General features: G+C 52.7%; 1 protein-coding gene across 1 annotated transcript; it reads right to left on the reverse strand.

Moving 5' to 3' along the window:
* Positions 1-8,924: 8,924 nt before the first annotated feature.
* LOC102106081 (uncharacterized) lies at positions 8,925-20,655 on the reverse strand. Its single transcript, XM_088064244.1, has 4 exons — positions 20,021-20,655; positions 17,669-17,780; positions 10,082-10,160; positions 8,925-9,895 (listed from the first exon to the last, which is right to left on the reverse strand). Exons 1-4 carry the CDS (start codon positions 20,653-20,655, stop codon positions 9,057-9,059), a joined length of 1,665 nt encoding a protein of 554 aa, XP_087920370.1. The 3' UTR covers positions 8,925-9,056.
* Between the last annotated feature and the right edge of the window lie 678 nt (positions 20,656-21,333).

The following is a 21,333-nucleotide window of genomic DNA, read 5'->3' on the forward strand; positions in this document are numbered from 1 at the left end:
GTGGGTTTTTGGGGGGGGGGAACCGGGGGACCCGGCCAGAGACTTGAGCATTTTGGCAATGCAGCTCAAGTCTGCACAGTGTCCACCTCCAAGGGAAAACATGACACCCCCCAAAAATTAAACTTGTTCAATAACTTCTGAAATGAAATCCATCTGGGATGACCCCAAATGTCATTTTTCAGCTTGCTCAAGCTGTAGCTCAGCCCTTCTCTGAACAGTTCCCTCCCACACCTGCCTTTTCCTTCACAACTGCTCCCTCCTTTCCCCCAGTGAGTTCCCAGCCCATCACAGTCTCCATCACACTGCAGCCTTCCTTGATTCCCCTCACCATGAGGAAGGCCAAGCCCCAGTCTCAGGGACTCATCCTGTCACTGGCTGAAGAGCAGCAATGTTTCAGAGGTCTGGTAGGATTTTAGAGTCATTCAGAGCTGCTCTCCAGCCCTCAGCTCTCCTCACTGCTGAGTTCCCACTCCCTTTTCCTCATCCATCAGGATGAGCTCTGTGAATCCCCTTGTGATAAATGGAAATGATTTGTGGTAACTAAAGTGTAACTATTTGGAAAGTTATTATTAGAAGCAATCAGGGGAATTGGTGTTACAAGCAGATGTACCCCTTTAAAAATGTTACATGTCAAAATTAAGATACAGGATGTAGTTCTGGGATAAGTAATGTCCCAAGAGAAAACTGACCACGAGATGGACAAAGTTGGAATGACTTTCGGCATAGCGCCTGAAAATTATGAAATGTAAGACTAATTAGTGGAACACAATGCTTACTTACATAACACAACACTTAGTAAGCATGCACAGCCTGTAAGGTTATCCAGAGGACAACGAGGATGAATGTAAGCCTTTGTCAAAAAGACCACCAAAAGAAGACTGAAGACCCCCTAGCCACAAATGAAGCATGCACCATGACAAATAGTGACGTAAAGTCAAAGAATCAGAAATAGGAGAAAACTTACGAGAAACATTAATGAATATTATAAGCATACAGTATATGAGTTTTGTTTGAATTGCTTTGTTTTGTACGTGAGGCAGGGTGAGAAATCCTCTCTGTACTCCGGTCAGTTTTGCTTATGCTTTAATCATACTTAATTACTGGCAAACTATATTCACATACATACATATATATATATATATGAAGATATTCACTAAATTGTACTCTTTTACTAAACTGTATTCCTTTTATACCAAATTGCAATTCAAATTACTAAATTGAATTCTTTTACTAAATTTTATTCTTGTATTCAGTTCACTAAATTTTATAGTTTTTTCCCTTGTTATTTAATTGCTATTAACTCAATCGATCTAGTTGTGTGATTTTAATTTCATTTACAACAGCACCAAGAAAAGGGGCTTACTGAGAGCAAGCAAACTTAATCCTCTGCCAGGACACAAATTTAGAGGGCAAAAAATTAAAAAACCCCACAGCATCAGCCCAGCTTCCCAGTGAGAAGGGTTGGAACTCTCTGCCCCTCAACACTTCCCCAGCAGGTTTACAAAGGGAACTGGGATCTGAGCTGTGCCCTCTGAACCAGCAGAGCCAGCCTCCCTTCAGGGTGAGAAGCCACAGCCTCGGTTATAGCCCCGGGTGCCTCCCGTGCCCCAGAGAATGGCCATGGCTGTAAATGTGTGTTTGGCTGCAGCACAGGGCCAGGGTGAAGCTCGGCAGCCTCATCAGAGCCCACGGCCACGGCCCTTCCCTGCCGGGGCCCTCACCTGGCCCAGCCCAGCCCGGCCCGAGCAGCCCAGGCTGGCCTCAAGGGATGGGCTCCACCTGCCCGCTGTGCCCACAGGCCGGGCCCAAGGGCTCACAAGAGGCTTCCTCCAAGCTCTGCAAAACCTCGGCCAAGAGTGTCCCCTTTGCTGTGCTGAGAAGAGTAAAAAACCCTCTCAATTTAACCCCACTGCACTCCTCATGGGGGATCCCTGCGCACCTTAGGAGAGAGCCCAAGTTTTCCCTGTGTGCCTCATGAGGTGCAGGCCCAGGTGATGCCACTGAAGGAAATGTGCCCTCACAGCCCAGGGACGCTCAGCATGGGCTCCCCCAGCCCCTCAGGGCCCCAGCGCTGGTCACGGCAGCCCCTGCCTGGCTCCTGCCTGCCCACACCGTGGGCACCCCCGGCTGCTCCTGGACATGGAGCTCAGCCGGGGCTGGTGCTGTGTGGGCTGTGCTGGTGGTACCAGCCAGACACTGGGGTGACAGCTCCATCTCTTTATTAGAACAAAAAAAATGGACCAACCCCTGCTCTGGTGCACAGGGGCTGCCCAATTTCAGTCCTGGCCAGGGACCAGGGCCAGGGGGCTCAGGGGCAGAGGGGCTCGCTTGGGAGGTGTGAGTCTTGGGATGCCCTCAAGATGGGGATGCAGCTGCAGCACAGCAGATGGGGAGAGATGTGAAGAGCAAGGACAACAGGTCAGCTTCTCAGACACTAAAATCTTTGGCTGATCTTCAGAAAATGCAGAGGCGCTCCTGTGGAGAGAGGAGGTGGCTGAGGCCCCCAGCTGCCGCTGGCACACAGGGACCCTCCTGCACAGCAGGGCCCAGAGCTGCCAAGGCTCCCCAGCACGGCTGGAGTTGCTGGCACAGCTTGGCCCAGCTGGACAGCTGCCCCTCAAGGCCCTGGAGAGCAGGGGATGGCTCTGGGCAGGGTCCCTGGCCAGGAGCAGGCCCCAGAGCACCTCTGCCTGTCAAGGACAGTCTCGTCCCCGCTCTTTCTCCTGCCCACCTTGCTTTGCCTCTGCCCGCTGCTCCTGGGGCTGCTCTTGGCCAGGCAGCCTCAGTGGCAGCCAGCACTGGCTGCAGCCCCAGCGGGCTCCCCAGGACAAGGCCCAGCAATTAAGAGGCCAATGAAAGGCCTGGGCAGCAGCAGAACTCTCAGCAGAATTATTTGGGCAACCAAGGCCTAGCCACAAGTCCACAGCAGCCTCTCTGGGAATGTTTCCTGACTATGAGCAGCCTTTCAAGAAGCTGTTTGAGGCCAAGATCAGCCAAACACTCACCGTTTTCTCTTCCACCAATACCAGATTCCAGCACAGCACATCATCAGGAAAAGACTTCCACCAGCCACAATGGCCATTAACTTAATCAAATCATGTGTTCCCTGGTAGAAAACTCTTCTCATGCTTTCCCAGATATTCTGAGCATGTGCTGTGGTGCCAGCTGCATCTGTGGGAGCAATGGGCAGCGTGAGCTGTGCTGTGCTCCACTGCTGAGCTGGCAGCACGCTGGATACGGCCAGGACATTCTCTGTTTCCCCCAGAGCTGGGGCCTGCAGGCACCTTGCCACCCCTTGGCACAAGGCTGCTCAAACCCCCGAGCTTGAATGGCACAATTTCTCTGTGCTGTGCTGGTCTTCTCCAGGCAATACTTGCCAAAGACTTGGGTAAGGATCAGGAAAATGCCCAGGGTTTTGGAAATGCTCCAGGGCCACTCCTCTTCCAAACAGACCCTAAACCTGAACTAGCCCGAGTCTGGAAATTTTCAGAGGATCTCAAGGTGTGCATGGCCCATGATGCAGTTTGGGCTCCCTGTCAGCTGATGCCAAATGCCTTCCTGCAGAGGCTGGGGAGAAGCTGCAGCCAGGCCAGGCTGGGAAACAGCCCTGCAGGCCATGAAAGCAGCAGTGGGGCAGCGAGGCTGCCATGGATCCCTTCCTGCTGTGCTGGGCACGGTGTGTCCAGATGTGCAGAGAAAGCCCCCAGCTGCTGAGTCTCAGGAGAAAGCTGAGGGACATGGACCCACCACAGCGTCCCTCCAAATCATTCAGGATTATGTCCAGATATTTGAGTTCCTCCATTGCTGCATTACTATCTCCTATAGGTTTGTTCTTCTTTCTCAGGGGACCATAATATAAAGTATTTCCATTTCCCAGGAATGGATCCCACACAACCAGTGCTCAGCCTGTGGGGTCAGCAGGGAGGCACTACACACCCCAGTGATGGGAGCTGGGCTTGCCTGCAGAATCCAGCTCAGGATCTGGGAGAATCCTTGCTGCAGACACACCTGTAACTCAACAGCCACAGAAGCTTCTCTCATCTCTGCTGACCTGCACAGGCAGCACTGAGCCTCAGGAGCAGTGAGAGGACCACACAGAGCGAGGGCACACACGTGCACGGCTCTGTCCTGGCACCTGCAGTGATGCCGCCCTGGCCGAGCCTTGGGCTCTGAGCTGGCTGCTCTCCCAGGGCGAAAGGCCTTCACCTACCCTCATAATCTTCCTCATCATCAGGCTCAGTAACTGATATGGACGGGGAATCCAGATCATCCTCATCATCAGGTTCATCTGCAAAGAAAGTCAGAACAGAACAGCTCCCGTGACACTGCTGAAGATTCTTCTTCAGGCTGGAGTGGCAGTGAGTGCACCTGGATGACTGGTGCCCTCCAAGGCACTCCCTCCTCTCCACCTTCCACTCAGGAGCAGGAGCAGGGGGACCACATGCCTGCAGTGGCCCCACAATGGGATGGAAGGAGCCCCTTGAATGGCAGTCAGGAGAGAAAGGACTCCCTGGAGCTGCCAGCAGCTCTGAACCGAGCCCCAGGCAGGGCCAGGGCTTGGCAGTGGCAGCTGGAGCACCTCAGGCTCTCTGGGGCTGGCAAAGGAGCCACACAAGGCACAGCCCTTGGGACACAGCCCTGGGCCTGGCCCCTTCCCTCTCTGCTCTTCTCTGTGGCTGCACAGAGCACACGGAAGGAGACACTGGCATTAAACATGGGAAGAGGATTGACAGCTAAATGCTCCTTCCTCCCACTGACAGCAATGCTGTGGGATCACTCAGGGTTCCAGAAGGGAGCAGGGCAAGGTTTCCAGAATCCATCAACCTTCAGACTCTTAAGGGAAATGGCACAGGAGTGAGCTCTTGCCACCTTGACACTGATTGTTCTGTGCAGAAAGGGACATTGAGAACTTGCCTCCAGCATCTGGCAAGGTCTTCAAACCACCATCTACCAACCCTTCCAGATGCTCCATGTCACGATCCCAATCTGGAAGGGAGCACAGATCAGAACCATTCTGGAATTTTGTGGGATCTTTCTTGATTTCTGTGGGATATTCAGGAGATTTCATGAAATGTTTCTGGAATTTGGAGAGCTTTTGAAAAGACAAGAAGAATTTGGTGAGGGATTTTTGTTAGATTTTGTGGAATTCTGTGGAGATTTTGTGTGCTTTCGCTGGAATTTTCTGGAATTTTGAGAAAATTGAAAGAATTTTGTGGCATTTTTCTTGAATTATGTGGTATTTTGAGGATATTTTGTGGGATGTTTCTGGAATTTTGTGGGATTTAGAAAAGACTTGAAAAATTTTGAAGTATTTTCTTAGATTTTGTGAAAATTTGTGGAGATTTGGTGGAAGTTACTGGAATTTGGTAGGATTTTGGGGAAGATTTATGCAATTTTGTGGGATTTTTCTTGAATTTTGTGGGATATTCAGGCGATTTTGTTAGATGTTTCTGGAATTTGGTAGGCTTTTGGGAAGATTTAGGGAATTTTGTTTTTGTTTTTGCAATTTCTTGCAATTTTTTTTTTTTACTTTAATGGGATTTTGCAAAAGTTTAAGTAATTTTGTGTGATTTTTCTGGAATTTTGAGTGACTTAGAGGAGACATGAAGAACTTTGAGGTATTTCCTTAGGTTTTGCGGAATTTTGTGGAGATTTGGAGGGATGATTCTGGAATTGGGTAGGGTTTTGGGAAGATTTAGGCAATTTTGTGCTACTTTTTTCTGGAATCTTGAGGGATTTTGAAGAGACTTGAAGAATTTTGAGGGATTTTTCTGAAACTTTGTGGAAATTTGTGGAGATTTTGTGGGATGTTTCTGGAATTTGGTGGGGTTATGAGAACATTTAGGGAATTGTGTGGGATTTTTCTGCAATTTTGTGGGATTTTCTCTTGAATTTTTTTGGATATTGGGGAGATTTTGTGGGAGTTTTGTGTAATTTTGCAGGATTTTGAGAAGACATAAAGAATTTTGTGGTATTTTCTTAGATTTTGTGGTATTTTGTTAAGATTTTGTGGGATGTTTCTGGAATTTGGTAGGGTTTTGGGAAGATTTAGGGATTTTTTTTTAAATTTTTTGGAATTTTGTGGGATTTTGCAAAAGTTTAAAAAATTTTGTGGGATTTTTCTTGAATCTTGAGGGGTTTTGAGGAGACTTGAAGAATTATGAGGGATTTTCCTTAGATTTTGTGGAATTTTGTGGAGAATTGGTGGGATATTTCTGGAATTTGGTGGGGTTTTCAGAAAATTTAGAGAATTGTATGGGATTTTTCTGCAATTTGGGGGGATATTCAGGATATTTGGTGAGACGTTACTGGAATTTGGTGGGGTTTTCAGAAGATTTCTGCAATTTTGTGGGATTTTGTGGAAAATTGAAAAATTTTGTGGGATTTTTCTTCTATTTTGTGGAAATTTGTGGAGATTTGGTGGGATTTTTTTTGGAATTTGGTAACGTTTTCAAAACATTTAGGGAATTTTGTGGGATTTTCCTAGAATTTTGTAGAAAATTGTGGAGATTTGGTGGGATGTTTCTGGAATTTGGTGGGGTTTTCAGAACATTTAATGTATTGTGTGGGATTTTCTGCAATTTGGTGGGACTTTTCTTGAATTTTGTAAAATATTGAGGAGATTTTGTGGGAAGTTTGTGGAATTTTGAGGGATTTTGAGGAGACTTGAACTTTGAGGGATTTTTCTTAGTTTATGTGGAATTTTGTGAAGATTTGGTGGGATGGTACTGTAATTTCGTGGGGTTTTGAGAATATTTCTGCAATTTTGAGGGATTTTTTTCTGGAATTTTGTGGGATTCTTATTGATTTTTGTAAGATATTCAGGAGATTTGGTGGGATGTTTCTGGAATCTTAAGGGATTTTGAGGAGACAAAGAATTTTGTGGGATTTTTCTGAAATTTTGTGGAATTTTGTGGCGATTTGGTGGGATGTTTCTGGAATTTTGTGGAATTTTTTTTGTAATGTTGTGGAATTTTCTGGTATTTTCTGGGATTTTGCGGAGATGTGAAAAATTTTGTGGGATTTTTCTTGTATTTTGTGGAAATTTGTGGAGATTTTGTGGGTTGTTTCTGGAATTTGGTAGGGTTTTGGGAAGATTTAGGGAATTTTGTGGGATTTTTTTCTGGATTTTTGTGGGATTTTGAGGAGACTAAGAATTGTGAGGGATTTTTCTTAGCTTCTTTGGAATTTTGTGGAGATTTGGTGGGATGTTTTTGGAATTTGCTGGGGTTTTCAGAACATTTAATGAATTGTGTGGGATTTTTCTGCAATTTTGTGGGATTTTTTTTTAATTTTGTAGGATATTGAGGAGGTTTTTTGGGAGTTTTGTGGAATTTTGAGGGAGTTTGCGGAGACATGAAAAATTTTGATGTATTTTCTTAGATTTTTGTGGAAATTTGTGTAGATTTTGTGGGATGTTTCTGGAATTTGGTAGGGTTTCGTGTAGATTTAGGGAATTGTATGGGATTTTTCTGCAATTTTGTGGGATTTTTCTTGAATTTTGTAGTATATTGAGGAAGTTTTGTGGGAGTTTTTTTGAATTTTGAAGGATTTTGAGGAGACATGAAAAATTTTGAGGTATTTTTTAGATTTTATGGAAATTTGTTTAGATCTTCTGGGATGTTTCTGGCATTTGTTGGGCTTTTGATAAGATTTCTGCAATTTGGTGGGATTTTTCTTGAATTTTATGGGATTTTGTGGAGATTTGGCCACCGTTAGGGGTGTGTGTCTCCCTTTTCCCCAGCAATTTCCTTCTGTCTTCTCCTTTCCGATGTTTCTCCGCCCCACCTCTTCCAGCTCCATGCCATGTTGACAGGAGCTCAGAAAGAGCAGGAAAACAGAAACCAGCTCCACAGGGAATTCCTGGAAGAACAATCCATGGATGGCCGGGAGGCTGCTGTGGCTCCTTCCTGAAAATCGGGGCTGTTGGGAACACGGCAGAGGGTGACCCAGGACTTAGAGCTAGACACTGAACCCTCCTGGATCTCCTTGGCACCCGTCCCGGTCAGTCCCTCGGCAGCTCCATGGAGACCCCATGCCAGGGATGGTTGCCATGGACACCAGCTCAGGCCTGGAGCCAGACTCCGTTGCCACGGCAACCATTTCCAGTCCCATCCCCAGGCTCATGGGATCACAGAGCCACAGAATTGGCCGAGTTGGGAGGGACCCATGGGGATCCTCCAGTCCAACTGCTGGCCCTGCACGGGACACCCCAACAATCCCAGCCTGGGCCTGGCAGCGCTGGCCAAACGCTGCTGGAGCTCAGCCAGCCCTGGAGCTGGGAGCCTTCCCTGGGGAGCCTGTTCAGTGCCCCAGCAGCCTCGCGGGAAAAACCTTTTCCTCACATCCAGCCTAAACCTGCCCGCCTCAGCTCCAGCCGCTCCCTCCACTGCTGTCCCTGGGCACCAGAGGGAAGAGGTTCCCGCAGCCCCCAGCCAGGGACCCACTCCCAAGGCTGCTGCCATGGCAACCAGGCCTGGCACCAGCTGGGATGCTCGGTTTCCACAGGCTGGGCTTCTGGAATGGCATTCCCCAATTTCCTGCTCCTGCTGAAACCGCGCTGCCGCTCGCTTCCCTCCCACCTCCCATGGAAAGCACAAAAGGCAAAGATCCGGTGCTGGGATAAGAACAATTTATTGAGAACAGCAAGGGGATAAGAAACAAACAGAAACAGAAATAATTTTGGTAACAGAAGGGATAAGACAAATTATTTACATGTAAAACTAAAATGCCACCGACTGGCTCTTCCTGGACACGCATTTCCTCCTGCCTGGAAAGGACACCCTTCTCTGGTGAGAGAGAGGGAGTCCTTTTCCTGCCCCTGGCAACGACCTGAGATGGGATTGAATATAATGAGCCATGATGAGACTCTCACATTTTCTGATCCTACATCATGTCATTGCCACAGACAGGAAAAGGTACAGGTATCTTCCCAGCATGGATCACAGGGAACATGGATCACCAGGTCTCTACCCAAAGTTGGTCCTCCAAGGGGGGATGAAGCTGGAGCAGTGCACAAAGCTCTTCCTGCACTTGGGGCATTTGCTGAGCTTCCCTTACTGGTGCCTCCGTTGGTGTTGGGTCAAGTGAGATCTCTGGGTGAAGCTCTTCCCACACTGGGGACACTTGTAGGGCCTCTCCCCAGTGTGGATGTGTCGGTGGGTGATGAGGTTGGAGTTGTGCTTGAAGCCCTTCCTGCACTCAGGGCAGTGGAAGGGCCTCTCATCCGTGTGAATCCGCTGGTGCTGGAGGAGAGTGAAGCTGGTCTGAAATCTCTTCCCACACTGGAAACACTCATAGGGCCTCTCCCCAGTGTGGATGGGCCGGTGGTTGACGAGGTTGGAATTTTGCTTGAACCTCTCCCCACAGTCAGGGCAGCGGAAGGACCTCTCATCCGTGTGAATCTGCTGGTGCCTGAGGAGATGGCAGCTCCTCTGAAACCTCTTCCCACAGTGGAGACACTCGTAGGGCCTCTCCCCAGTGTGGATGCGCTGGTGGATGAGGCGTTTGGAGCTGCAGCTGAAGCCCTTCCCACATTCCCCACACTCGTAGGCCCATTCCCCAGTGTGGATCATCTGGTGGCAGATCAGGCTGTTGCTCCACCTGAAGCTCTTCCCACACTCCAAGCACTTGTAGTGCTGCACCCTATCCTGAAGCTGCTCATGGACCACCAGCTCAGAGCCCCGGCTGGATCTCCGGCTGCCTTCCCGGCACAGGGTAGGTCTTTCCTCCTCAGAGCACCCTGGGATGGGTTTGGAGCCCCTCCTCCTGTGGGGTCTTTGGGGATTTTCCTCCCTGTTGGATTCCTCCACTGTGGAGCCACTCAAAATGGCCTCTTCCACCAGGTTCTGCCGAGGGGATTTGTCCTCCCTGGTCTCCATCCTCAGCTCCTTGTCTGGGGGAGGAAGGACAAAGAGAGGATGGGATTTGCCTCCGTGCCAGAGGGAAGGGGAAGGAGATCCCCCCAGTGCGTCCCCGGCAGGACGGCGTCGGCAGCGGGGTTGTCCTGCAGCCGGGGGCCATGCTGGGCTGGGAGATGGAGCAGGAGAGAGGGGGAAAGGGGCACTGACTTCCTCCTCACCTGCCTGGGTGTCCTGGGGCATCTTCCTCTTCCTCGCAGCATTCTTCTCCATCTGAACAAGGTCTGGAAATGGGAAATCCTGGTTTGGGGAAAAATACAATGCATGAGCACATTGGATTAGGGGGTTCCCCCTGCTCAAGTCCATCTTTAGAAATCACAAGCCTTCCATAAAAACCTCCCAAACATCAAGATTCAGCCCTGAAAATGCCTCCCAGGAGTTCCCCATCTCTGGTCTCTCCCTTTTGGTGTTCAGAGGTTCCCCCCATCCCAGCTGCTGGGGGTCACGCTTGTACTGGGGTTCTCCTGTCTGCTCGGTCCCTGCCCAGGTTGCTGAGAGTCCCAGCAATCTGAAAAGTTCCCCCCATTTCCATCTCCCCACTTAGGGATGCTGGGATCCCCCAGTGTCCCCCAAGGGGCACTTTTCCACTCAGCTTTGCAGTTTTTAATTCTTAAATATCCCCCCCAAAAAACCCAACCCAGGGACCCCCCAGGATATCTGGGCTGAGCTCCCCATCTTGGGGCACCTGTGAGATGGGGGGTGATGATCCCACAGGTGGGGGACTGTGAATTCAGGGAGTTCTTGACCTCTTGGTTCCTTCTCCTTTCCCTGATCCTTCTTTGTCCCTCCTCTTCCTCTTGAAGTTCATTTAAAAAATTATGGTCTGTCCCAAGGGAAGAACTCACCCTTGGTTTTGTATAAGGTTAGTCCCTACCTAACCTCCCTTTTCTTTTCCCTATCCCACTGGCTGTAACCCCCCTGTATCCCCTGGCCACCCCCTCCCCCAAGTTTAAGAGATAGCACCCAAGGAATCTCATCCTCTTTCTTGCCCCGGGCGATCCACATACAATAAACCCAGGACCACGTCTCGTAAGTCTGAGCCTTCTTTGTCTGAAATACCTTAGGTCCATGTTGGATATATTTTGAGACCCCTTCCCACCTGTGTTCTGTGAAGGGCGGACACATCCCCATGGGGGACAAGAATGAAGGGGTTCGTGGAGTATTTACAACATCTTCCTCCCTCTCCTCCCCTTCCATCCCCCCTCCTTCTCCTCCCTAATGCCAGCTTCTTCTCCTACTTCCATTCCTTCTCACTCTCCTTCTTCATCCCTCCTCTTCCACCCCTCCTCCTCCTCCCCCAGGAGCAGTGACACCCTCGGTGCCCCGTTCCCAAACCCCTCACAGCCCACGGCAGGAGCAGGGATGGAGCTGGGACAGGTCGGGATGGGCAGCGCGGGGCTCTCCCCTGCTCCCACCCGCTGGGGACGGGGGGAACCCGGCCTGGGGAAAAGGAGAGGGAAACTGGGAAAATTGGGGGCTGCAGATCCAACCTGGGGCTGGCTGGGGACCCTGGCTGGGGACTGCCAGCCCTTGGGGCTGCTCTGGGGAGATGTGGGAGGGGGGAACACAGAGAGGGCTGGGGGATCCCAGGAGTGGCAGCACTGGCAGGGACTGGTTTGTACTGGGATCATCCTGGGATCGTCCTGGCAGTGGCTGAGATTGCACTGGCTGTGTACTGACATCATACTGGGATCATACTGGGAGCAGATGGGCCCATGCCAGGAGAGACTGGCATGCTCACACTGAGGGAGACTGGGATCATATTGGGATCAAACTGGGATGATGCTGAGAGTGAGTAGGAAGCTGTAGGGGGCAATTGAGACCAGGCTGGGGGCAAATGGGATATACTGGGAGTGAATGGGATCATGCTGACGCTGACTGGGAGTGGTTGTGAGCAAATGGGATCATGCTGGAAGGAATTGGGAGGGACTGGGAATATGCCCTGCGCTCCCCAGAACCCCGGGATCACCCCCCATAGGTCCCATGTGTCCCCCAGACCCTCCAGGATCCCCGAGTGCCCCCTCAGTGCCCGTTCGAGGCCCCCCAAAGCGTCCCTGGATCCCCGAGTGCTCCCGACCCCACAGATGCCCCTTCCAGCCACTCCTGGGAATTCATCTCCCATCATCCCACAACACAGTTCCGCGCCCAAACCTCCTGCCGTGCCCCGCGCCCTAAAGAGCCCGGTCACAGCTCCCCAGGTTCCCCCCAAGTGCTCTCGAGCCGTATACATTCGCCCCGAGCACCTGCAGACACGGCTCGGACGCAGAAGTGTTCTCCAAGCGCTTCCCCAGACCGCCAAAGGCACCTTCCGAGCCATTTCCGGAACTACAGCTCCCATCATGCTCCGCGGCGCCCATAGAGCGCTACTCCAGACGGGACTTCATCTCCCGTCATGCCCCGCGCCTCACCGGAACTCACTGGAGCTGCGTTTTCAACTCCCGTGATGCTCCGCGGCCCCATTCAACGCTATTATACCGGCGCCTACACCTCCCATCATCCCCCGCGGCCCAGAGATTCCCTGTTACAGCCCCCCAAGTGCCCGCCCGGACCCCGAAGGGTCCCCAGATTCCCCTCCCTGACCTCCAAGTGCTCCCCTGGACCCCGAATTGTCTCACAGGATCCCTAAATGCCCCTCCAAGTGCCCACCCGGCTCCCCCAAGTGTCCTCCAGACCCCCAGGTTGTCTCTAAATTCCCTCCTCAGACCCAAAACTGCCCCAAATGTTCCACAGAAAAGTCTCCATGGATCCCAAAGAGGCTCCTTTTACCCTGTCTGAGAAACTTTTAATAATGATAATCAAAGGACTAAAAATAGGACTAATTAGCATAAAGAGGGAGAAATAGTGGTCCATTAATTAATAAAGGGGATTGTGGTACTTAGAACCAAAAACCAATAATATTTTCAGTTGCGCAAAATGTATCAATTCTTTCATATAAATATAAAAATTAGGTTATAAAAATACAGAATAAAATTATTATAATAATTAAAATTTTATTTTTATTAATTAATTAGATTTTAATGATAAAGAAAAATTGATAAATGTTTTCAATGTTTTGGGATGTCAGTCCCAGGTGGGCGATGTCAGACATGCTGAGGCTCGGGGTGAGGAGCAGGTTGTCCAAACAGGGGCAGCCCACAAGGGGCTCATTCTTCTCTGTGACCAGACCTCCTAAGGAGACATTCAGCTTCAGGATCACTTGGGGAATGCTTCTGTCACCTCTTCTCTCAACTAAAAAATAAAGAAAAATATCCCCTTGATTGTAAAAAAAAAAAAAAAAAGTGGTGGATTTTCAAATCTTCCTCCTTAACAGAACTCCAAACTGACTCCAAGCAGCTGCACAAGCCTTGGACTTGAAGACAATGGAAGGAAGAGAAAGAGCCCCCGAGGCTTTCTGTGTTTTAATGAACCCCAGGGTGCATTTGGGGCTGAGTCCAGGACCCTCATGCACTGAGAGAAGGTTGAAGGAGCTGCTCAAGGAGTCTGAAGCAAAACTCCAAGTCCCTTGGAGCATCCCTGGGCCCCACTGACTGCCGGCTCCTGGCACACTCAGCCATGGCATGGTCCAGTCTCACGCTGGGACACCTCCTGCACCAAAATTCTACCCTGGCAGGGACTTTGCTTTCTCCTCCCCTCCAGGCTGAAGCTGCCAAGCTGCACTTTGGGGAGGTTTCCTTCTCTTCCCACTGCCAAGGAAAGCTGTGTCTCCTGCTGTTCACAGACAGAGAAGGGCTGCTGGGGGATGTGGGGGTTGGAGGCAGCCTGGGGTACAGTGACCATGAAATCATTGAGTCTTGAAATATTCTGTGAAAGAAGGAGGGGCATCAACAAAACTCCTACACTGGACTTACAAAGAGCAGACTTCAGCCGATTAAGGATGCAGATTTGGGGAGTACCAAATCAGGTACTGATTTTTTTAAGGGAAACAGCCTTTTAAAACAAAGGATTCCAGGAGGGATGGACACACTTGAAGAAAAAAGTCTTGAAGGAGCAGGAACAGCCTGTCCCTCTGTGACAAAAAATGAGCTGGTGAGGAAAATGACCGACCTGGCTGGGCAGGGAGCTTTTGGAGGAACTCAGGGAAAAGATGAGAGTGCATCACCTTTGGACAGAGGGACAGGCAGCTCAGGAAAAGTTTAAGGATGTCATTAGGTCATGCAGAAAGAAAAGCAGAGAGGTGAAAGCTCAATTAGAGCTTAACCTGGCTGCTTCTGTCAAGGATAATAAATATGTTTTTATAAATACATTAATGGCAAAAGGAAGGCTATGGACAACCTCCATTCCTTATTGCGGGGGATATGGTTACCAAAGATGAGGAAAAGGCTGAGGTACTCAACACCTTCTTTGCCTCAATTTTCAACATTAAGACAGGTTTTCCTCAGGACAAGTGTTCTCCTGAGCTGGTAGATGGGGACAGGGAGCAGAACAGCCCCCTGTAATCCAGGAGGAAGCAGTCAGAGACCTGCTGAGCCACTCAGATGCTCACAGGTGGATGGGATCGGATGGGATCCATGCTAGGGGGATGAGGGAGCTGGTGGATGAGCTCCCCAAGCTGCTCTCCATCATTTCTCCTCATCAGTCCTGGCTCACTGGGGAGGTCCCAGAGGACTGGAGGTGCCAGTGTGAGCCCATCCCCAAGAAGGGCTGGCAGGAGGCTCTGGGGAACTGCAGGCCTGTCAGCCTGAGCTCGGTGCCTGGGGAGGTTTTGGAACAGATCCCCTTGAGTGCCATCCCACGGCACCTCCAGGATGGCCCAGGGGTCAGACCCAGCCAGCGTGGCTTTAGGAGGGGCAGGTCCTGCCTGACCAACCTGATCTCCTTTTATAACCAGCTGACCCGCCTGGTGGGTGCGGGAAAGGCTCTGGATGTGTCGAGCTGGACTTCAGCAAGGCCTTGGACACGGAGAGCCACAGCATTCCCTGGAAAAGCTGCAGCCCACGGCTTGGACAGGAGCACTCTTTGCTGGCTGCAGAAGTGGCTGGAGGCCGGGCCCAGAGAGTGGTGGGGATGGTGCTGCACCCAGCTGGTGTCCAGTCCCTGGTGGTGTCCCCAGGGATCTGTGCTGGGCCCAGTCCTGGTTAATATCTTCACTGAGGGTCTGGCTGAGGGGGTCGAGTCCAGCACTCACAAATTGCAGATGACACCAAGCTGGCTGTGAGTGGGGATCTGCTGGAGGGCAGGACAAGGAGACACAGCCTTAAGCTGCACCAGGGCAGGTTTAGGCTGGACAATAGGAAGGAATTCTTCCCAGAAAGGCTGATTGGGAATTGAATGGGCTGGCCAGGGGGGAGGTGGCAGAGTCACTGTCCCCCTCCAGTGGCACTTAGTGGCATGGTCTGGGTGACAGGGTGGTATGAGGGCATTGCTTGGGCTTGATGATCTCAAAGGTCTTTTCCAACCAATTGAATTCTGCCATTCTGTGATGATTGGGACACTCTGGGGAAGCAAGGGGCCCTTGTGACACTGCAGGGCCTCACGGAACTGACAGGACCACAGTGACCTTGTGCAGCCCCACAGAACCAGGGGTCCATTGTGGTGCTGTGGGAACAAATGGAACCAAGGGCCCATTGTGACACTGCAGGACCTGGTGTGACCAGGGCTCCATGGTGACACTGCACAACCAAGGAGAACATTGTGGCACTCTGCACCACACAGTGGCCTCATGCAGCCAAGGGGCCACGGTGACACTACAGGGCCTCAAGGAATTCAGAAGAGGCTGTGACACTGTGTGGCCTGGCTCTGAGCCTGAAACCAGTGGGTGGGACAGACCTTGCTGCTGAAGGGCTTCACATTGCCAAAACTAAAGTGTGGGGTATCAAGGAACAACCTGAGGTTACAGAAGTCCCATTGCCCATGTTCCATTCCCTCGTTTCAAGCTGAAAGCGGAGCTCCACTTGTGACTCTGCTTTTTAATAATGAATGTAAAAATTCAACAAAATTCCCTTAGAAAGACCCCACAAAGGTTCACATTGTGAGAGCTCATTCAAGGCAGCCTCAACTCCTGCCCTGCTTCAGTCCCTGTCAAGCCCACTGTGCTTTCCAGCTGCTTTGCTCCAGCTCCCCCAAAATCACCATGAATTCCACTGAACTGAAACAAATCCAAGTCCTCTTGGGTCGCGACAAGGGCAGGGAGAGGTCACTCAGGGATCACCATCGTGGGCACAACAGTCCAACATGGGGAAATGAATTGAATTTAGGACTGAGCAAATCCGAACAGGTGAATGAGGATTAAAATCAATCTTGAGAAACACCTCCTCATTCTCCTGAACTTTTCTGTACGGGCTGCTGCTCGCGGGGCACAGAGAGGGGTCCGGCCGTGTCCCTCAAAACCTCCCTGGGAATCACCCCAGAGCCCTCAGCCTTCCCTGTGCCCATGCCCGGGGCCTCTTGTCCCTCCCAGGGGCTCCCGTGGCTCTCCCAGTTCGTCCCAGTCTCTCCCAGTGCCCCCGCATGTCCGTCTCGACCCCTGCGTGGATTTGACACCCATCAGCCAATCAGAGCGCGGCTCACGGATGACTCATCAGTTGCCAGGCAGATCCACATAGCCGAGTGCCCGCGCTGGACTCGGCCTCCCAGTGCCGCGCGCTTCATTCCCAGCCCCTCCCAGTGCCACCACAGTCCCTCCCAGTGCCACCACAGCCCCGCCCAGTGCCACCACAGTCCCGCCCAGAGGCTCCAGAGTCCCTCCCACTCCTTCTTAGCCCATTCCCATTCCACTTCCAGTCTACTCCCAGGTCATTCTCACTTCAGTCCCAGGCCTCCATCCACCCTCTTACCCAGTGGCCCCGCATGCACTCCCATCTCTCTCAGCGCCACCCCAGTCCCTGCCAGTGCATTCCCAGTCCCTCTCAATGCCAAACCACTCTTCTCCTCTCTCTCCTAGTGTCCCCCCAGCTGATCCCAGTGTGTCCCCGCTCTCTCCCAGTGCCCCCAGCGTTTCCATCTCCCTGGTGCCCTTTAACTCCCAGCCCGGCCCCGGCCGCCTGCTCTGCTCCGGGATGGATTTCTATCCTGCCGAGATCCAGCTGAGCTGCTCCCAGGGCCAGCAGCAGCTCTCAGGGAACGTGGTGGTCTCTGCCGTGACCCCAGCGGGGACTGGAGCCAGCAGCTCCTGGTGCTGCTGGAAACCCCCCCCGGCAATGCGGGCTCAGCTCCAGCTGCCAGGTGGAGCACGTCAGCCTGGAGCACCCCCTGAGCCGGCACTGGGGCACGGCCCGGCCCCCACAGCGCCGGGGGCAGCGGGGGAGGCACCGGGGGGGACTGGGAGGGGGATTGGGCTGTGCTGGGATTAACTGGGAGTGAGTTTGAGAGCGACTGGTTTAAACCGGGAAAGGGAGTCAGGTGCCTGGGATGGCTGAGAAGAGGTTTGAAGGATGTTGGGGAGGGTGGGATGGGATTCCAGGGATCCTGGTGGAAACTGGGAGGGATCTGAGTGAGAGGAGGGGCTGGAAGGAGACTAGGGCTGGAAAAGCAAGGGCTCGGATGAGGTTATTTGTGTTTGGAAGAGTCTGGGAGGGGTCTTGGTGAGTCCCAGTGGGACTGGGAAGCGACTGGGAGAGGGTTTGGGGCTCCTAGGGCAGTGGGGGGCAACTGGGAGGGGGCTGTGGCATCCTGGGAGGAACAGGACAGGCTTTGGTGGATCCTGGGGAGGCTGGGAAGGGACTGGGAGGAGGTTTCAGGGGGTCCTGGGTGGGCTGGGGACAACTCGGAGGGTGCTTGGAGTGTCTGTGAGCGGTTTGGGGGGTCCTGACTCCTGCAGACACCCCAGAGATGCTGCCGGACCCCGACTGCAGCGAGAAGCTGACGGGGATCAGGGGCTCCATGTTGGGCTTTGTGTTCCTGGCGCTGGGGCTCAGCTTTTGCCTGCACAAGAAGGTTGGGGGGGCAGGGTCCTGGGGGCCGTGTCCCACCTCCCCCTGAGTGTGTGTGCTCCCCCCGGGGCCCCCAGCCCGGTGTCACCCCCTTTTCTCTGCCCACAGAGCTCCTGAGCCGCCAGCAGCCGCAGCCGCTCTCCAAGGCCTCGGGCCCGGCTGGGCCCCCTGCTCTGTCTCCATGATGATTTTCGGGGGGGTCGTGTGTCCCCCCAGCCCCGCTGTCACTTTGTCCCTGCCCCGCTACTCCCAGTGTTCTATATAAAGCTTCCCAGTTCTCCCCGGTCCTGTTTTGGGGGGCAGTGGGGAGGGACTTGGGGAGACCCTGCAGGGGGGCTGTGATAGGAGGGAGTGGGGCAGAACGTGTGTCCCCCCTGTGTCACCCAGCTCTGGGGGTCCTTGGGAGGCACCTGAACCGCAGCACGGCACCCAGCAAACGCCAATAAACACCGGGACCCCCTGAGGACACCAGAGAAATTTGGGGAGGGAGTGTGTGGGGGGTGCCCAGTCCGGGCCAAGAGCCCAGCACTGCCCCAGCCCGACCTGGCCCGGCTCCATCCCGGCTCCTCCCACGGCATGTGACCGCGATGGGAAACGGAGGGGCCAAGGGCGGGTGCTGGGCCCGGGTGGGGAGCAAAGCAAGGGATGGAGGAGGAGGAGGGCTGAAGAAGGAAAGGGAGAAGGGCCAGAGAGGACAAGGAGGAGAGATAAAGAAGGAAGAGCAATGGGACTCCTACCAACCTATCAATTTGGGGGTGTCCCAGCCCCCTCTTTTTCCCCCTTCCAATCATCTCCCCACTCCCCAGCCCTGTTGCCAGTGCTTGGGTCTGGGGGTTCCAGGCCTCTCCTCCTCAGTCTAGGGATCCCATACCCCCTTTCACTCAATTCTGGCACCTCCTGGCAGCTCTTTCCTGGGAGGAATCGCCAAGTTTGGGGATTTTTAGGGTGCAGTTTTGGAGGGGGACAGCTCTTCCTGGCTTTCCTCTCCCTGGTGTGGCCTTTCAGCTGCCCCCCACACCCTGTGGGTGCTGGGATTTCCCTCCTGGGGACAAGGATATTCCTTCCCTTCCAGGAGCCTAATGCCCATCTGGGGCTCCAGGGCAGGGGGTCCTTGAGCAGCTGCCCCAGAACCTCTGCCAGGGGCTCCCAGCGCAGCCGCAGCTGCTCAGCCTGGGCTCCCCAAAGCCCTCAGCAAGCCCCAAGTCCCTGCCAGGAACCCTCAACTCCCTCAAACACAGCATCCCCCACAGCCCCTGCAAGTTCCCCCCATGGCAGCGGCCATGGCCACGGCCCCCCATGTCACTGGCCATGTCCCACCAAGTCCTTACCCAGGGCTGTGTCCCCACCATGTTTCCATCCTTGTCATTGTCCCCCACGTCTCCATCTGTGCCCGTGTCCCACCGTGTGCCCATGAATAGCCATGTCCAGGTCCATGTGTCCCCATGCCACTCTCCATGTCTGTCCCACCATGTCTATGTCCCTCAATGTCCCCACCCATGTCTTATCTCAATGTCTTTATTTTTACCCCAATTTCAGGTGTTTTCAAAGGATGAAGAGAAATGAGAAGCAAATCAAGGCCAAAAGAAAAGGATTGCAGTGTCTGTGCCAGCTGAGGGTCCCCATGCTTGGGTGGGAGGGAAGAACCTTTTTTGGAGGGGTCTCCACCCCACTGTCTCCAAAATCTTCATCTTTGCCCCAGTCCATCACCATTTGGCTGAGGAAAACACCCTTGGGCAATAGGAAATCGAAACTGTGGAATCACTGAGGTTGGAAAAGTCCTCCAAGACCATCCACTATTCCTTGATGTCACCAGAAGATAGGATTGAATTAATGAAGAAGTTTTTCTAGGGTTGAAAAATCAACAAATCTGCTCTCCCTAAGGAATTCTCTGTCTGCATCCTGATGGATATTCCTGCCCCTGCATTCATCCAGGTGCCCACAGGGAGACAGGAAGATGTGGAGCCCCCCAGCCAGGTGTCTTCCCAACACAGATCACCAGGACCACAGATCACCAGGGCTCTGCCCAACGGGGGTCACTGGGGATCATCTGACGTGGATCCTCCCATGGGGGATGGAGCTGGAGCAGCACACAAAGCTCTTCTCACACTTCCTGCAGGGCTTCCCTTACTGGTGCCTCTGTTGGTGTTTGGTCAAGGCTGAGAGCTCCTAGAAAACTTCTTCCCACACTGGGGACACTCGTAGGGCCTCTCCCCAGTGTGGATGTGCTGGTGCCTGATGAGGGTGGAGTTACAGTTGAAGCCCTTCCCACAGTCGGGGCAGCGGAAGGGCCTCTCATCTGTGTGAATCTGCTCATGTCTGAGGAGAGTGGAGCTGGTCTGAAACCTCTTCTGACACTTGGGACACTTGTAGGGCCTCTCCCCAGTGTAGATGAGCTGGTGATATCTCAGGGTGGAGCTCAGCCCAAAGCTTTTCCCACATTCCAAGCAGGTGTAGGGCCGTTCCCCAGTGTGGATCACCTGGTGTCTCATCAGGTCAGAGATACTCCTGAAGCTCTTCTCACATTCCCCACACTCATAGGGCCATTCCCCAGTGTGGATCCTCTGGTGTCCCCTCAGGTTGGAGCTCTGGCTGAAGCTCATCCCACATTCCCCACACTTGCAGGCCTCCCCAGTGGGGATCACCTGGTGCTGGTTCAATTTGGAGCTGTAGCTGAAACCCTTCTCACATTCCAAGCACTTGTGGCGCTTCTCCCTGGCCTGAGCCTTCTCCCCCAGCTCTGAGCTCTGGCTGCATCTCCAGACACCATCCTGGCACAGAGGGGGTCTTTCCTCCCCGCAGCTCCCTGGGCTTTGTTTGCAGCCCCTCCTCGTGCAGCATCTCCAAGACTTCTTCTCCTCCTCCTCCATCTGGTCACTCCTTGGGAATGAAAGTCTCCAGTTGGGGGAAAAAAGCAAGAGGAGAGTGCCTTGGGCTGGGGGTTCCTCCTTGCCCAAGTTCATCTCAGGAAGTCACTGGGCATCTTGTATCTATAAGAACCTCTAAAACATCAACTTTCAGCACAAAAACCCTCCAAACCTCAAAACACAGACCAAAAACTCCCCAAACATCAAGATTCAGACAAAATCCCCTTCAAAATTGAAAGATTCAGCCCCTGGGAATATCCAAAGCACCAACATTTACCCCAATAAAGCTCAAAACCACCAAGATTCAGTCCTGTGAAAATCATGGATCCCCCTCGCCAGTCACCTACTGCATGTGGGGGGACAACACTCCTGGGGCTGGGGGGGCCGCAGATACAGGGAGGGGTGGAACATTGTAGTGCTGCCTCTTTCTGCTCCTCCTCCTGTGTCCCTACTCTTCCTCACACTTCTGCTCCTCCTATTCCTCCTTCTCCTGCACAATCCCACCTTCTCCTCCCATGTTCACCGTTTGACCATTTTGTTCTTCAACCCTGCTTCTCCTTCCCTTCTCCTCCTGCCCCCAGGCCCAGCACCCACTGCCGGCTCCCTCTTCCCCCCCATTCCCACAGCATCCCACCGCAGGGGCACGGATGGAGCTGGGCCAGCTCGGCCTGGGGCAGCGCT

Source organism: Pseudopodoces humilis, chromosome 18 (assembly GCF_049639895.1).
Source record: "Pseudopodoces humilis isolate 2021_Gansu_Grassland_sample_001 chromosome 18, ASM4963989v1, whole genome shotgun sequence".
In the NCBI taxonomy this organism is placed as follows: Eukaryota; Metazoa; Chordata; class Aves; order Passeriformes; family Paridae; genus Pseudopodoces; species Pseudopodoces humilis.

Excerpts from the sequence above, each read along its gene's own strand:
- LOC102106081 (XM_088064244.1), bottom strand. The coding sequence starts at position 20,655 with ATGGAGGAGGAGGAGAAGAAGTCTTGGAGATGCTGCACGAGGAGGGGC. Across the intron at positions 17,781-20,020 it reads TGTAACTCCACCCTCATCAG|GCAAAAGCTGAGCCCCAGCG; the intron begins GCACCAGCACAT and ends CTTCTTGTGCAG. Across the intron at positions 9,896-10,081 it reads GCCCCAGGACACCCAGGCAG|ACAAGGAGCTGAGGATGGAG; the intron begins GTGAGGAGGAAG and ends TTCCTCCCCCAG.